General features: G+C 57.0%; 1 protein-coding gene across 1 annotated transcript; it reads right to left on the bottom strand.

Moving 5' to 3' along the window:
• Window positions 1-33: 33 nt before the first annotated feature.
• FAM163A (family with sequence similarity 163 member A) lies at window positions 34-16,708 on the bottom strand. The gene is made up of 6 exons (XM_039556306.1): window positions 16,558-16,708; window positions 8,700-8,702; window positions 4,846-4,941; window positions 4,452-4,474; window positions 3,852-3,966; window positions 34-3,022 (listed from the first exon to the last, which is right to left on the bottom strand). Exons 5-6 carry the CDS (start codon window positions 3,942-3,944, stop codon window positions 2,612-2,614), a joined length of 504 nt encoding a protein of 167 aa, XP_039412240.1. The 5' UTR covers window positions 3,945-3,966; window positions 4,452-4,474; window positions 4,846-4,941; window positions 8,700-8,702; window positions 16,558-16,708; the 3' UTR covers window positions 34-2,611.
• Between the last annotated feature and the right edge of the window lie 672 nt (window positions 16,709-17,380).

The following is a 17,380-nucleotide window of genomic DNA, read 5'->3' as shown; positions in this document are numbered from 1 at the left end:
GTTGCCTGCCAAAAGAACAGAAACCATTCCTGGTTTGTATTTCAAAGTCCTCGTTTATTTCTGACATTGAATTTGGACCCATAGCTGAGCAACAAAGACACAGAATAGTAACAGGAGGAATCTGAAGTGGAAAAAAGTCTGGGATCCCTGCCCCTACCCCATCCTATTCCTCCACCAGCTCTCAAACGTTCTAATCCTCAGCTGCATCCCCCGTGTTTCCAGCCCTTCCAGACTCACCCATTTCCCTGTAGCCATGCCAGACCCAGGGCATGTGTTGGCTGCAAGGCCAGCCCTCATCTTGGCCATCTGGCTGCTCTGGAACTGCCGCCCCAGCCTCGGCGCCTCGTTAGCCAGCAACAGGTCACGCTTTATTTGCTTGTGACGAGGATGACAGTGGAGTGGCCTTCCTTTCACCACAAGGGTGACCCACAGAAGTGTGTTATTCCCACCCTCCCCTGGGGGTCACGGCGCTGCCGTGGCAGTGGGAAGCCTTTTTGTGTGCCAGGAAGTAGAGTTGGGTGCCGGGAGCCACCGTGTCCGTGTGCTGGCTCTGTGCCAAGGGGACTGCATCACGGGGCCGTCTGGCAGAGACCATACTGGGACACATTAACTTCTCGTGGCTCCCAGCATGATGAGACCTAGCTGAGCAGATGCTCGAGTGGGAAAGAATGGGATTTATCAAGTTAGCCAAGATTTTCTTCCTGTTACAGACTGTATTTTCAGGGAGGAGCACTGGCTGGATGGGAGGCAGCAGGAGCTACAGACTATTGACCAGTGGGATCCAGAGAGCTTTGCTGCTGCTAACTTTCATCTTCCCTCCTGCCTGCCCTTAATGTAAGAGGACATTAAAACCTGCTATCACTATTTGGAGAGTGGAAAGAGACTCTAAAAGCAACGCAGCTAGACCGAATCTCAACATAATGGAAATGCAATGTCTTTTTGGGCTGGAGGTGGGGGAGATGGTGCGTAACACTTGCTCAGAAGTGTGTGTAAAATGCAGGCTGGGGCAAAGTGTTTGGTTACAAGGATCATCACCACGTTTTGTCTGGCTCCTTTCTTCAGATCAGAGGTGCCAAGGCATGGGCAGGTCCAATGTGTACATCAGCCTTTTGCCTGGTAACGTGGACATTCGAGGCTGGTGTGCTGTGTGTCTCTGTGCTGAGACCTACTTTTTCTGTGTGTGAATGGGGAGGTCAAGTCCAAATCCTTCTGTGAGCAGTGGGATGATTTCTAAATTGCAGTGGTGAAAATAAAACCCCACCACTCACATTTCTGAGCAGTCCTACCCTATATTGCAAAGGCGTGGCAAGGGTTTCCTGCCACTACCTCCAACAGCATCCGCAGGGATCATTGCTGTCCCGGTCCCTCCTCCCTGCCGTGAATGGGAAGTGCTCAGCTGAGCAGTCCTGCACTGGTTGCTATGGAAGTGCCTGGGAATGGAGATGAAGATGGAGATATCCCTTTAGTAATTTTTCACCTAATTTGATTTATGGAGGAAGAAGAACCTTTCCCACATTCGTTTTTGCAGAAAGGCAGAGTCACTGGCTGTCGTTGCCAGCTGCAGCGCCAGTGAACCCACGTTCACAACATGTTCAAGACACATTTGGGTCTTGTGCCCTCTTCTTCCAGAAGCAAAAGCAGGGGGACCCCGACCACCTGAACGTCACTTTCCAGTGGGAGGCTATGGGCAAAGGAGATGTGACCCAGTGGGTTCTGCTGTTGCTGTCAAAAGCAAAATCCATCCTAAAGCCAACCTTCCTCTGGCTGTCGGAGCTGTCAGGGTGGAGCTTTGAAAGCTGAAGGTGACCAAAACTGCAGTTATTTAGGAATTCAGTTCTTCCCATAAGTAAAATCTTGCCATATTCATGGGTCCAAGTTAAAATTGCTCCTAAGAAAGCCTGTGAAGAGTAGAAGAGGTGTGGGCTTTGGCCGCAGACGGACCAGCCCGTGCCTGTTTGCGTGGGTGAGCACTTTTGCGAGGAACTTTGCCTCCCGCGGCAGTGACCTAAATTCACGTCCTCAACTTCTTCAGCACGTGCAAAGACCGAAGCAGGTGGGAGACGGTGCCCTATCTTACACTCGAACAGAAAAGCTTACTGCTAGCGGCAGCTGACGCAGCACGAGGGGAGCAGGATGACCTGGATCTGCCCTTCTTCACTTCCCCGTGGCCGAGGAGCGCTGCCATGCCCCGCTCGGCACGGGGGTTCGGCGGGGACGGTCAGCCCGTTGCTCCGTGTGCCCAAGGCAGTGGGCATCACCTCGGGTGGCTGTGCGGGGACACCGAAGGCCTCTCTGGGCTCAGGGAGCCAGGGGAGCCTGGGGTAATTAAGTTAGGTTTTACTGTACATAGCCCTCGTTAGACAAGTCCCTTTGGGGGAGAGAGTAGATAATAATGACACTTAATGATGGGTTCGGAGGCGGCCGGTTCGGCGTCGCCCTTCGAGGTCTCGCTCGCCTTCTGGCCCGCAAGGCTTGGCCGTGCCGGGCGGCTCGGCAGGATCGTGCTGGCCTCGGGCTGGGCGTCCGGGCTCCTCTCCTCAAAGACAAGTGAAAAGCCCCTTCCCCGGAGCGGGCGCCGGCGGGGGACACCCCGTGCTAGTGGCAATGGTGCCTACACCTCCGTGCTGATGGCCCGCGGGTTCGGGAAGCTGTCGCGGAGCAGGCCGTGGCGGCTCACCGTGTAGCTTTGCAGGGTGGCCATGTTGAGGGGCGGCCCCATCTCCTTGTAGCACGCGGGGGTGTAGGTGACCCTCTCGCCCCCGTTGCGCACCATGTCGGCAGTCCGGATGTAAAAGGGGGAGCCGTACGGGGAGCAGGCCGGGCAGTAGGTGTGAGCCCCGTGCTGGTTGAGCTCGCTGGGCGGCGGCGCGGGGCTGCCCTGCCCGTCCACCACGCGGGAGCTGCACGCGTTGCACATGCCCAGGTGCGAGTGCGTGGGCAGCTCGGGCTCTTCCTCCTCCTCCTCCTCCTCCTCCTCCTCCTCCTCTTCCTCATCGGAGTCATTTTTCTTGCAGCAGTAGTACTGCAGGAAAGGGAAGGGGTTGTATGAGGGGAAGCGGAGCAGCCGGTGGGGCAGCCCTGCCACATCCCCACTCCCCTCATCCCCCTGCCAGAGAAACCCTCCGTGGCCTCTTGCTGATCTGCTCCACCATTCCTGGGTCCTGTGAAGCAGCAGAAGCCGGACAAAACCTGGACCTGAGCGTGCTGCAGGAGGCAGTGGCTGGGGCACTCACCGCCATCCCCCTGTGAGGTTTGCAAGGGGAAGGTGTTTCATCCTGCCAGCTGAAAACTGCTCCAAGTAAGCGCTGTGCTTTTCATCACACGGGCATTGCTGCATGGCACAGACTTCACATTAACTTTTAAAGAGCAGGAGGTTGCAGTTAGCTGTTGCTGAAAGCCTCCTCGTTTAATTTACAAGGGGGAAAAATTATATAAAAATCTCCATCTGGTATTGCAAACCCAGCCAAGCCTGCACCTCAATTAGCAAGTGCTGCAGAGCTTCAAAAGCCTTAGGGCAGTACCCCCCACACTGAGGGGAGGGAAGGACATAACTGCAGCTCCTGGGGGGGGATAGGAGGTTTCAACTCCCTGCCATCACAGGCAAAAAAAGCCCATCCAGACCCCTCCTGCAGCAGCACCTTGGCCCGGGGAGCACAGAATCATAGAATATCCCAAGTTGGAAGGATCGAGTCCAACTCCTGGCCCTGCACAGGACAGCCCAAAAATCACACTATGTGCCTGAGAGCATTGTCCAAGCACTTCTTAAGCTCTGGGAGGCTTGGGGCTGTGAGCACTGCCCTGGGGAGCCCTTTCCAGTGCAAGGTAGGGGTGGCAAGGCAGAGGACACTCACCTGTAGCCTACAGTAGCAGAGCACAGCAATGATGCACAGTAGGATCACCGTCGCTAGGATTCCCCCGGTGATAACAACAGTTCCCGCTGTCATCCGACCAATTCTCCATCAAACTCTGCGAGGCAGGGACACAAAACTCACCTACCCTGGCTTTGTCATCACATTGTGGATCTGATGCCCACAAGCCATTCCAAAATACTGCATGCTCATTCCTCTCTCCCCAGCTGGAAAAGTATCATCCAATATTATCCTCCTCCTCCTCTTAGTGAGAGGACACACCTGGGACACAGCATCACATCCCCTCACTGTTACTGCTGCTCTGGCTTGGGGTCTTTGTCAAACCCCCCACAGCCCACTGGCAAAACCTCCCCCCCTTGCTGAGCCAAAAGGGACCATTTCCACCCTCCTGGCAGAAAATCCAGTTTCTGCTTCAAAATGCAGGAACAAACCTGGGTTTTCACCAGGAAAAGCCAAAGGGCAGCCTCTGAATTCCACAACAGTCCGAGCCCAAAAATTGCACCCCAGCTGCATGTCAAGCATTCACAAGGCTGAGCAGCTGCCACCCCCATCCCTGTGCCATGGCACCCAGGGGACACTTACGTTCAGTGACGGAGGCGTTGGACCTGGAAGAAGTGGAGGGAGAGGTTAAACATGGCCTGAGAGCACCCCTTGCACCTGCCTGCCTTCCCCCGTTTCCCAAGAATTTGCCTTGATTTGGGACCTGCGGGAAGCCCTGCTTCATCCCCGTGTTATTTTCCTTGATTCAAAGCAGGGAAAGGAGGCATTTCCCAAGCTGGGAGAAGCGCTCTACAGGAGCAGGGTGCAGGCCTGGCTTAGTCAGCACTTGGCCTTTTCCACTTGAAAATTTATTACAAGGAAGGCGGATGCATCATTGCGCGAGTGGCCGATGTTTTAGGTGCTGCTGGGAAACGAAACTGCTCCTCCATCCCCTCCAGGACAGGCGAGCATCCCCCATCACCCCACAGACACTCACCCGGAAAAGGACAGGCAGGAGGTCGCAGTCACGCTGGCCCCGGGGCGGCCGGTCGGGACGGGCAGCACCACATGGCCAAGGGGAGACTCGGCGGCCCTGGAAGGGAGAACAAGGAGAAAAACTCCACTGTCAGCTCATTCCCCTTCCCAAAGAGGCTGCCCAGCATCCCCATCCCCACCAATGCCACCCGTGTCACTGCAGTGGGGCTAAGAAATTGCTTTTTTAGGGACACTGCTGGGAAATGTGGGTGCTGCAAAGGTGGGTAAACCAAACTGCCAGGAAAGGACGACCCCGTGCCCCAAATCTGCCGTTTCACCAAAATTGAGGACTTGTACCAAGAAGTGGGCGCAACCATGGCCCCATCACCCCCTGCCCCCCCCCGGTGATGCCCGGCACAGCCGCATTTCATTATTGGCCCCTGTGTCCCTCTGTGCCTCGTCCAGAGCAGGGATAATTGATAGGGCCCAAGTGCCAGCCCGCTGCAACTGAGGAGATCTAATTACCCACTCGCCACGCAGCCCTAATTAACGGAGAAAGGTGGCAGCTTTCAGGCGAGACCTTCCCAACTCTCCCCTGGCCCCTCTCGGCTGCACGTCCCAGCAGGCAAAACTTGGAACCTCCCTCCCCGAAAATCACCCACCCTCCTCGCTCTGCTGTGATGATTTGCACATCCTGCCTGCCACAAATTGATTTTCAGCTCATGGGAAGTTCCTGTAGGAAGCCAAAAGGCGGGCACGCATTGGATTTCCTCCTTGAGCCGCTCTCACACATGAAACAAAGGAAAAAAAAAAGCCCCAAAGAAATCAATATGTCCATAACCCAGCTAATATCTCCATCCATCAGGAGACCCAGCACAGGGCTAATAATAGAGACCAACACACTCAGCTCCTGCTCCTTGTTACCAAACCGTACCCTGAACCTCTGCCAGGAGCGTGAGGGGACACACAGGGAGCCTTTGGTGTGGCTGTCACTTCCCCAGGTGCCTTCCTTTAACAGGGAAAAGGTGACAGTGGGTGGCTGAAAAAGGCAAATGCTGACCTTTGATGACCCCGAGAGGGACATGCTGTGAGCTGGGCAGTGACGGATGATGCAGGCAGCTGTTCACATCCAGAACATTTCATGGGAGCTGTGATTTGATTTAGAGCTCAGAGAGCAGCATCCAATTAGCCTGAGGACTGGAGTGAGCAGGCAGCCCTGGAGAATGACCCTGGGCAGGGAGGGACTAGCCTTGGGGATCCTTCGGTCACCTCCGAGACCTGAGTGTCTGATCGGGGCTGCCTCGAGGATGGCTGGGCTTCCACATGCCCCATCTCTGGTATTCCCATTTCTGGGAGTGCTGGGATCAGCATTTCACTAGCCCCACACAGGAACTGGGCTCTTCCTTAATAAAATAGTGACTGCTAAATAAAGGCAAAAATGAAAATGAAGCACAAGAGAAGCGCTACCTTTCCTCTTTATAGGGGATGTCTTCCAAGAGGAGGAAGCTCCTACCCTTCTCCTCTTCCCCAAAGCCTGCGCACCACCAGTCCAGAAGTTCATTTTCCACCCAGTTTGTGCCTATAAAATAGCTTTCTCTAGCCCACAGCTCTCTCCTGCATGGATGAAGAAGGGAATGTAACACCTCCCAGGGAAGGAGCAAGAGCCACAGTCTCGGGAGTAACTGGGATTTTGGGGATTATAAACTAAATATGCCCAGAAAGGGGCAGGACGACGACAGCAGCCTTTTCACACCTCTGCCACCAGGAACCAGCCCATACCTATTTTGGGCTCCACTGGCTCAGCTGCACACGGCCCCACCACTCCATCCCAACAAAAAGGCCATAGATTTTCATGGATCCTGTAAAAGCCTGGGCTGCACTGTGAGCTCAGCTGTCCCGGAGCAGGACAGGACGCAGAGGCATCCCAGGCGGATGCCCAAGCCCAACTCCTCGAGGCACAGCCCCATTTCTCCTTCTGGCTTAAAAAGTGGAGTCGAGAGCTGTTTAAATATTTCAATATCCCAGGCTGAGCAGACTCCTTGGCACCCGCTGCTCCCCGGCTCCTGGGCGGCTCAGCAGAGGCAGCAGCCCAAGGGTGGCCGTGGGGACCCTCTGGCACACAAATCATGTCAGTAAAACCAGGATTTATAGGCGCAGGGCTGGTCCCTGCCGTTCGGGGAGTGGCCGGGGCGCTGGCAGCGGGGTCGCTCTGTCGCCGGGGGTCGGGAGCGGGCGGAGGGCGCGGCCGTGGCGTTATCGAACTCCTCCGGAGGGGCAGGCGGGCAGAGCCGCTTGCTGCAGAGATACATCTCTTTATTGATGTTGCCTCCCGGCGCACAGTCACGGCCTGAAAAGTGACTCTGGGAACGCGTGGCATCTCAGCCTTCTATATTTATTCTCCTTCAGTGACGTCCATAGCAGATTTGCACGGTTTGCAAGTCCACGGCGAGGGTTTTGCCAGCCACCAGCACTCCCAGCCCAGCTGAGACACTCCCGTCCTTACGGGTGTCCCAGCAGCCCCGAGCTCATCCCTGCCACCCGGCAGGGGTCGAACACCCACACCAGAGCTCGGGAGCAGCTTTGGGCCGGGGCAGGGCACGGGTATACACCGCGAGCATCGTGCCGAACCCCGCCGCGAGTCCTGCCCCAACCCAGGCTCTGCTCTCCTGGTTTTGCTCTGCAGCTCACGGGATAATTCAATGAAATGTCTGCCTGGTAAATTAGCGGCCGCTGCCTCACCAGAGTCATCTCCCAGGGCCTAATTGGAAAAAACCAGCATCAGGGGCTGCCTTTTCAAAACAGATTATGGCAGCAAACAACAGGGCAGCTCCCGGGCAGCTGCGACCTGCCCCGCACAGCCCAGCCCGGCGGCAGGGGGGGATCAGCCCTCTGCTGCAAACCCCCAGCCACGGGGCAGGACGGGTGCTGGGCAAGGCTGGGCTCCTGCCACCTCCCTGCATGTCAGGTGCTCTGCTCTGAGGGGACAGACCAAGCCACGGGGGAGCAGAAACAAGGAGAGCCCACCACACAAACGAGCCGAGCCACATGAAATTGTACCCACAGCAATGGCAATGTGGGATGCAGCTGGCAGCCCCCCAGTAGCCTCCCTCTGGGCCCAGTGCTTGCCCCCAGGCTTCCTGCCCAGGAGGCAAACCCCTGGGGCACTGTGAAACCTTTAAACTTCTAATGAATGCATCAGCTGAACCTGCTGCTGGTTCTGCTGGAGTTATACTGGAGTCTGGACCAGTCCGCAGACAGAAATCACAGCAGCAGTCGGGAAACCTTTCATTTCAGCCTGCTGCAGAGAACTCCAAATAAGGTTTTCCCCAGCAGAAAGGGTGTTTAGTGTGACCCATTTCCTCCCCGAGGCTTTTTTCCTGCTGTGATGCCTTTGGTGCCTTGAGCCGTGTGGGTTTTTCCCAGCAGTTTTGCTGCAGCCAACACCCTGCTCCCAGCCACCGCAAGGACAGCGAGGTCGCAGAGGTGACACTGTCCCCCAGCCGAGGCTCCAGTGAATCACAGTCACTCATCAAAACCAAAAATCCTGTGCCCTGCTGCAAGTCTGCCCTTGCTTTCCCTCCACCACCTGGACCAGCTCCCCAAGGCCCCCCACTGCCTCTTCCCAGCCCAGGGATGGGAAAGACAAAATACCAACAAGGATGTGAAACCAGCTCTTTTCTTGCAAAAGCTTTGTGGAAAAGGCAAGATATTAATCGCAATTAAAACAATCAAATGCCTTCAGTGGTGGAAGCTGCCAGCCAGACCCCAGCTCCAGGGTGGGCACGAGGGGCTGCGCTCCTGCTGTAACACTGTGCTCCCAACCCACTGAGCCCAGGAGATCCCTTCTCCCAGCCATCAAACTCTGCCAAAAAACACCTTCTTTCCCACCCAGGTTCACTGCCTCCCACGCCAGGCCTCATCCTGCCCTGTGGGAGCCCAGGAGAACTTCCCTGCTGACGTCTTTACAGCCACAAAGGACCAAGCATCCCCCTTCGAGCTCCGTCCAGCTGTGTGAAGCCCTGGCACATCCTGGCACCAGCACACGCTGACTCCTTTCCCTGGGAGGCCTCGCAGCACTTCTCAGACTTCCGGAGGAAGGGCAGCTTTGCAGGCTGGGACTTCTCAGGCACGGATTATCCCGGTATCTCGTTACTTGGGCATCTCATCCGCGCTTTATCTCCTTAAGCGACTATTCAGATCCCGTCTCGCCTGCCTGTGTGGATTAACCGCAGCCACATATACGATGGACGGACACGGAAGGGACTGTCACCCCACCCTGTCCCCCCAAACACACACAGACAGCAAACCCCATGGCTCAGCCAAGGCTACATCTGGAACAAGGCAAGCCTCTATATAATTCCAACCCCACTTGCAGCTCCTCCTCACTGCAGGGCGGCTTAAAACCCAGGATATGAGCGTGACAGATCCCTCCTCATCCCCCCACACGTCTCGTACCCGCTGTGTTTGCTCGGCCGGCTCCCAGTCAGCCCAGCTCGGGAGCCCGGGCGGGTGGATGCGGTCCCGGGAAGGGGGGTGTGCAGCCCACGGTGGGATGCAGGATGGGAACACCCTCGGCCTGACCCACACGGCTCATCTCCCGCCGCTGTGCCAGGGCTCCTCCCGGGGCAGCTCCTGGCAAAAGCCCCGCATGGCCGAGGCCAGGAACGTGTGCCGGGGAGCCGCTCCGCCGTGCTCCCGAAATAACCGGGGACAAACCCGTGTGCCGGGGAGCCGCTCCGCCGTGCTCCCGAAATAACCGGGGACAAAACCGGCGGCACGAAGCCAAGTCACACAGAGAAGGGCTTTTGAGATTATCCCGCACGTCAGATCCCACGGGCGCTCCGGAGCCGGGCAGCACTCCTGGGCAGCGTCCCTGCCGCAGGCACCGGCCCTGCAGCACCCGCACAGCCCCGGAGGAGCAGCGCCCGTGCCGGGGCGGCAGCGAGCCGGGACGCTGGGTGTGTCCCACGTGAGGCCGGCCCTTGCCAAAAAAACTGGAGAATTTTCCCGCACACGTGTGCCAAAGGCTTGGGAGCTTGCCTGTGGCCACGGCCCGAGGAGAGCCAGAGCCCGGGCTGGATCCTGCCCCCCGTACTGTGGGTTCCTGGAGGACACAGACCTGGGAGAGCAAGGGCTTGGATCTTACTTGCACCCCACGTTGCCCCGTCACAACGGGTGTTTACTATGTTCAGCGAAAGACATGGATCCTTGTGAGCTCGGGAAGGAGCAGGAAGGGTTACTTAATCCACCCCGATGGCATTCACACCCTGTGCTGCTGCGGGTATCCCAGGACTGACTGAACCCCGTGGCAAGGCACCAACAGAGCACGGGTATTCCCCAGCATCAGCCAGCATTCCCAGCACTTGCCCCAGGCTCTCCCCAGCAGTGTGATGGAGCCGGCCTCTCTTCAAGGATGCTCCACTGTTCATTCTCCAGCACCCTCACTGCTCCAAGATGAAACCTTCAACTCCTCACACCAGTGGGCTCCTCCCATCAGGGCAAGGACATGACTAGGTCAGCCAAATCCCTCCATGCCCTGGGGGCTGCAAACACATTCTGTGGATATGCAGTCTTCTCCCCAGTCTGATTTTCTTGCTCCTCCCCCACATGAAGGTGCATGCTCTGCTCTCCAGTGGGGCTAATTCCACCGGGAACTCAGTGACACCAAATGCATCTTCATCCCGGGCACACAGTGGAAGAGGAGGATCAGTCCCAGAAGCACTGTTCAGAGAAACCCCACAGAGCATCCCCAACAAGATCCAACCAAGCACAGCAGTGAGTTTCCCTCCAAAGATTTTTTTTTTCATTAGGCCAGTTTCTCAGCAGCTTTCTGTGAAACAACCCCCAGGACAGCTTCTCCTCCAAGGCACCACTTCATTATCACCCTCCTTGCCCTGGACATCGGTGCCATCTCACCCTTCCCACCTCATTTCCACCATTCCCATGAAAATTCTTTCCCCAGTTTCCCAGTTCCCACATGGATCTGTCCTTGCTGCCCTATCCCAGTTCCTCCCAGCCTGGCACATGAAACACAGCTTGTGCATAACCTTTCCGTGTAGCAGCAAACTCTGCTCCCGAAAGCAAAGCCCAGGGGAGAAGCTCTGGATGAGGCTGGAGCCTCTGTAATCCCATCAGCTGCAGTCCCCCCTGCACAGCACACCGGGCCATGCCACCCACGCCGTGCCAGGGCGGACCCGCTGTGCCTCGGCGTCACCCAGTTTACGTGTTTTGCTAAAACAAAATGCAAAATAAATTCTCTGTCTCACCCCCTGCGTTTAACCTGTGCCCTCCCGCAGCCTGGGGGCTGGTGGCTGAAACAGTGACAGGTGTCTGAGGGGTGCTGCTCCTCAGGGACCTGAGGTGTCCCCCTGTGTCCTGCCAGCATCTGCCCTCCTGCCTGCAAGCGTGCCAGCTGGACAGCCACTGTGGGGGGATTCAATTAGCAAAGACATCATATCGGGTAATTGCACTGTTTACCCGTTAAGAGGAATGAAGGGAGATGTTGTGTTGGCCAAAAGGTGAGGGGCCACCACCACCCCTCTTGGCTCAGGAGGCCTTTAAATCCCATTTACATTAGTTAGGATAGCTATACGTGTGCCTATCGGTGATTCACTGCACTTCCCTTTCACATTTTGCTGCTTGCCTCATGTTCATCTCCATCCAGCCACAGGGCCAGCTGAGATCTCCCCCAGCTGCCCACCAGATGCAGGTAAGGGTTAAGCAGGACATGGCCATCAGCATCTCTAACAAACCAGGTACACCTCTGCCCACTTCCAGCTGGGCAGGTGCCCTTTGGCACCAGAGAACAGACGACCCTCCAGATCACAGCTCCTCCAACAGAAAACCCAACCCTAGGGCTGGTTATAGCTTAATCCTGCTCTCACAGGAGCTGCTAATCTGCATGGTGCTTGGGAACTGTCCTTTTGTCCAAGGGAAAGGGAGATGGAGGGTGCCAGCCCTGGGGAGGAGGGTGTGGAAGGGCAGGCTCTGCCTCCGAATGATGCAAGACCTGCTGCTCCGACTGTCAGCATCCCCCCAGCATGTTCGCTTGGAGTAGAAACAGAGATTTATTTTAATGACTCATTAAAGCCTAATTGCATTCAGGCAGCAGTACAGAGAGAGGAGCCTCCCACGTGCACCAGTACTACAGTTGGGAGGGCTCTCGGAGCCTCCCCGAAAGCGCAAGGCAGACAGACTGTCTCTTTTTGGTGGGGCCAGACATCAGGGCCAGCTGCTGGCTCTGGAAGTGTGGCTTTGTGATTGGGATCCAGAAAACAACCCAGAAAAGTCTCTGATCTCCTCTTCATTTGCCTCTGTCTGCCCAATGTGGCAGCTGCCACCAGCTGCTCATCCCTGAGCTCCAGGGAGGAGATGTGACTTGCCCAGAGCTTGGATGCCCATCTCCAGGGCCTCTGGGTGACCCTTTCCTAGCCTTGGGGACACACGTGTTTGTAACTTCCCCCTGGGCTTTTAAGGCCCCCATAGCAGGAGCAGGGTGGGATTTGCACGGGAGCCACCGCAGGTCACCCGGGCAGAGAGCTGGACACGGCACAGGGATGAGCTGCCCTCCCATCCCGAGGGCACCACAAAGTGGCCGTGCTTGGAGGGGAACCAGCCCAAACCCCAGCACTGGCGAGCCAGGGAAACTCTTGGTACTGACACCACCCACAAGGAGCCCACGTGCCTCATCCTTCCCAGTGGGATGCAGGCCCAGTAACAGCCACGTCACCCGTGGGAACAGGAGCTTACAGCCACTCTGACCTCCAGAGATCCCTCAGAACAAGCACTGGGAAGCCCCTCCTGCCCTTCTCACCCACAGAGCCAGAGTGAATCCACTGGTATCCACCCGAGGTTCTCTCCTCCTGGAAAGGTGCCCCATGCAGGCATGGGGAAGCCACGGGTCCCCTTTTCTGCTCTGCAGTTCAGACACCCACAGCGATGCCAATGGTGTGCTGTGGGAGGACAGCCCATCTGGAGACAGACACCCCCTGGGATGGACAGAGTCACCCAGCCACAGCTCTGCTGTCCAAGCCACCAGTAATCCATCTCAGAGATGGCCCATCCATCGGGATCCTGGACCACGGCCCCATGGCTGCACACACCAGGGAAAGCTGGAGCCACACGTTGCTCTGGGGTCAAACGCAGGGCACAGCACCCGACCCAAACCCCATTGTCTGAGGCACATCCAAAAGGATTCATTCCAGGATCAGGCCCAGGACTGACTTTTCCATAAAGCTACGGGCAAAGCTCACCTGCAGTTGCTTTACAGGACTACTCACACTTCTTTCACCCACTGCATCCCACCAGAGCAAGGAGGCGCAATGCAACCAGGCACAGACGGGCCGGCTCTGCAGAGCCCAACTCTTTGCTGGATTTCAGACCGGCTATTTTTTTCCTCGCTGATTTATCACACAGCAAGGCTACAGACTCATCCGTCACTCAGGATGCTCCACCTCACGCAGCCCGATCCAGCAGGAGCAGGGCTGGCCGGGGTGGTCACACACACACTGCCACACGCGCCCAGTGAGAAGGAAAACCCAACGTGAAGTCTGAATGTCTCCTGCAAATGAAGTGTGAAACTTGCTTTCAAGAAAACAAGGGTAACGGAGCCACAATAAATACGTCATCCTGGTGGGAAAGCAGCGACAGGGAAGGTTAGGAGGGCAGAGATGCCAGGAGGGATGGGGGCAGCAGGGATGGAGGATGGAGGGGGAGAAGGTGGAGGCAGCTGGGGCAGGGAACAAAGGGAACACCATGGCCTGACCTTATTTCTGTTTGCCACTTGCCCTGGGGGCTATCGGATTTGAGGCATGACCACAGAGCAGCTCCCAGGAACAGGAGCATATCTTGTGTTCCTGTTTGTGCCCATGGCTAAGGTGGGTGGTCCTGCACCAGCTGGGAGCAGAGCTCCTCTCAAAGCTCCATCCTAACTCTTCCCAGCAGACACACACAGCTGGCTGGCTCTCCTGTAGCTCCATGCGCCCAAAATGCCCCATGCAAAATGGCTGGAGGATGCTCTGCATTTCTGCAGAGAAGAGGGTTTGCCAAGCAGAAAATCCTTCACATCTGATTTCCACCCTGCAAAGGGTCTTTTGGGCTGGAACAGTCCCCAGAAGGGCTGGGCTGCCTCTCCTAAGCAGGTCTCTGGAGCTGGCTGTCCTCAGGCCTGTGGCCAGGCTGAAATCCAGCACTTAGGAAAGAGATGGACAAGGATTTCACATCCCAGCGGAGATGGTGCCAGAATAGGATTGGACTCACTGACCCGATGTCCGCCATCACATTGAGAATGGCAGCCTAGTGACACTCTCCCCTCTTGGCTTCTCAGCAGGTGAAAAAGTCCTTCCTAGGAAAAGCCTTTTCTCCCAATCCCTGGCAAAGCCCAGGTTAGAACCCTTTGGATCCTGCAGGAACAATGCTGAATGCCAGCCAGCAGCCCCAGGACACACAGTATCCCTCAAACAGCACCACAGGGAGTTCTGAGGCTTAGGCAAGCAAGGGGCAAAGCTGGGAAAGGGGAAAAATCCAGCCCCAGAAACACAAGCCTCCGTCGGGGTGGAATATTCCACCACTCCTTAGAAAATCTCTGTGCTGGAGAGACAATCAATAGTACACAAATGAAATATAGCTGAAAACACTAAATGTTCCCACATGCCCTTTTGGAGGGAATAAAATCCTCCAGGATAACCTTAAGAGAAAACAAAAGCTGGGCAAATAGCTCAAGTACAGGTCTCCTTTAATTACTGCAGCCCGGTGAGAGATAAAACAGAGATCCTTCGGAATAAACAAAAGGATTTGATTTCCTCCACTTCAGCAAAGGCAGCCACCATTTCTCTGGAGAGGTTTGGTGGTGAGGTTGAGGATTTGATGGGCTGGCATGTCCTTGATGAATGGCTAAGCTTTGGGCTCCCGGAAAGGGAGCATGAGGCTAAGCCCCAGGCTTGGGATTCCCAAAACTTCAAGTGGCTGCAAAGAAGTAGGTTTAGAGACGGGAAAACTCTGTCCTACCCACCCGAGCTGCCATCAGAGTTCACGGGGACTGAACAAACCCAGCACAGCACAAAGTCGGACCACACAACCCTGAGAAAACGAGTCAGGATCTCGTAGGGCACCACAACCTCGGAGCTTCGCCCAGACGAAGCTGTGGCGCAGGGGCTCGGCGCTGCCCCGGGATGCAGGGAGCAGGACGATGCAGGGAGCAGGACGATGGCGGGAGCGGGGCGATGCGGGGAGCGGGGCGATGCGGGGAGCGGGGCGATGCGGGGAGCGGGGCGATGCGGGGAGCGGGGCGATGCGGGAGCGGGGCGATGCGGGAGCATCCCACCCGAGCATCCCAGCCGGTTGTGCTCCGCGCCCCCCACCGCCCGGGCTTCCCCCTTCCCGTCGCAGCCCCAATCCCTGCCAGAGCCTTTCCCTGGCCCCGACGCCCCTGGAGAGCCGCGGAGCGGGGCAGGCGGGGTGCCCGAGCCGTACCTGGGGCGCCCGGCCGGGCGGGAGCGGGTGGCGGCGGGTCCGGAGCGCGGCGGCTGGGGTGGGGACGGGCCGGGACGACGGGGGAGGGCCGGAGGAAGAGGAGGAGGGCAAGAGCAATAATAGCGGGAATAATAAATAATAGGAAGCGGAATAATCACCGGAGCGGTGGAGGGGAGCATCCAGGCGGGTCCGGCCGCGGGGGAGGAGTTTGCCGGGGCCGGAGCTGCCGCCCCCAGCACCGCCCCCGGCCCCACGGCAGGGGAAAAAGGGGGGACGCCCACTGAACACACACCAAGCCTAATCCTCTCCTGGGGAGCACACACTGGCAGCAGCCCCGAACTCTTGGGTACCTTCAGGCCACCCCCAAAGCCAAGCCCTGCAGCACCTCAGGCACTGTCAGACCTGCAACATCCCCATGCCCAGGTCCTGCAGCACCCCGGGCACCCCAAAGCCACTCCTCCAGTCCCCCGAGCACCTCCATCCCTAACAGCGTCTCCTGATGTCACCACTGCCTCGGCCCCATGCTGGGTGTCCAGAGGCTCTGGCTGGATCCATTCACCATGTCTCAGCTACTCACACTCCTCTGCCTCTACCCCAGCCAGGAGAAAAACCCATCCCACACCACAGCCACAGGGATGAGCCAGGGCCAGGGGTGGGGATGCCAAGCCTATCCACCATTTTGCAGGCAGAATGACCCCCCCTTCCCATGACTCCCTGTAAAACACATCTCTCTTAGCAGACACTGGCTTCCCAGCGTGAGGCCGGAGGCACTGCCGGCTTTGCTGCAAGCTCAGCCCATTGCTGTGTGCCCCAAGTCCATGCTGGCACTGGGAAGCCGCATACACATAAAAGATATTGCCCCCAGTGAGAGTTTCCAGCTGCTGGGAAGCTTTGAAGCTCCAAACCAGGAGTTTAAGCTGGAGAAGGTACAGCTTGCAGTTGGCATCACCTTTGGAAGCGGAGTGCTGCTCACTGCTACGATAATGATAATTGAATCTCATGCCTTGCACCACGAGCTGACCGCTGCGAGTGTGAGGATTACTGTGCCAGGAGAACTCGTGTTTGCCTGTTTCTCTCTGATTTTGGTCTCAACAGGGCACGAAAGCCATGGCAAGGCAGTGCAGCTTGGTAGGATGAATGCAGAACCTCTCCTACGGCGAGGCAGTAAAACTCTCCTGTGCTTCAGTTCCTAAGCACAAGACACCACTGATACTTTTCCTCCCTGCAGAGCAAGCTATAAAGCTGGGCAGAAAACACCGCTCACCTTCTCCGTCAGCTCACCGTCCGTCAGGGCATCCCCGTTGGGCAGGGATTGCTCTCCCCGTTCTTCCAGCCCAGCCCTTGCAGCTGCTCGCTGCCGGAGCCAGGAGCCCGAGCCGCCGATTTCTCCCCGGGATCCAGCAGCAGAGCTGAGCCGGGAGGAAATAAATGCACGTCTGGATGCAAACGGCTCTGCGCCTTTAGCAAAAGGGCAGGATGAATTATGAAATGCAAAGGCGAGCTAAGTGGATCCTGTCACAGCACTTACCCTCTGTACTGCAGGATCCAAGCGCCTGCTGGCTGAGGGATGAAGGAAGAGCTGCTGCGGGATGAAGGAAGGGCTGCGTGGCACACACAGACACCTGCACACAGCCCGGCCAGGGACAGCCTCCCTGCTCCCCTGCTGAAAGGAGAATCCACATCATCCACTCCAGCACATCAGAGGGCTGGCAAGTACAGAGAAGCACAGAGCGAGAAAAGCGAGCACGCGGAGTATTTCTGTGGAGGGTGGTAGAGATGCATTTTCCCCTTAGCTGGGCTTCAGAGCTGCTGGAGGGATGGGAATTAGAGACATCCAGGCGAGCATGGAGGAGGAGGCCAGGAAAAGTGACAAAGTCATTTCCTGGGCTGCTCTGGGCAGGATGCGAGGAGGTGATGACAGCCCAGGATGCAGGGAGAGCCACTTCTCCCCTCAGCAAGAGCTGCCAGGGCCATGGGAGGCATTATTACAGCTAATTCAGAACTGACATTTCGCTGTTTCCATGGATGGACATGGAAAAGAGTTTCTTTGGGATTAAGGAGTCACTCCGCTTACACAGAGCTGAGAT

The sequence above is a fragment of the Corvus cornix genome, chromosome 8 (genome assembly GCF_000738735.6).
Source record: "Corvus cornix cornix isolate S_Up_H32 chromosome 8, ASM73873v5, whole genome shotgun sequence".
In the NCBI taxonomy this organism is placed as follows: Eukaryota; Metazoa; Chordata; class Aves; order Passeriformes; family Corvidae; genus Corvus; species Corvus cornix.
Note: the sequence above shows the minus strand (reverse complement) of the source record. Positions and strands in the feature narration are given on the sequence as shown.

What these genes read in the sequence shown, in the direction of transcription:
- FAM163A (XM_039556306.1), bottom strand. Translation starts at nt 3,944, where the DNA reads ATGACAGCGGGAACTGTTGTTATCACCGGGGGAATCCTAGCGACGGTG. An exon ending in TCTGCTACTGTAGGCTACAG is followed by an intron (nt 3,023 to 3,851) that starts GTGAGTGTCCTC and finishes CCTTTCCTGCAG; the next exon opens with TACTACTGCTGCAAGAAAAA.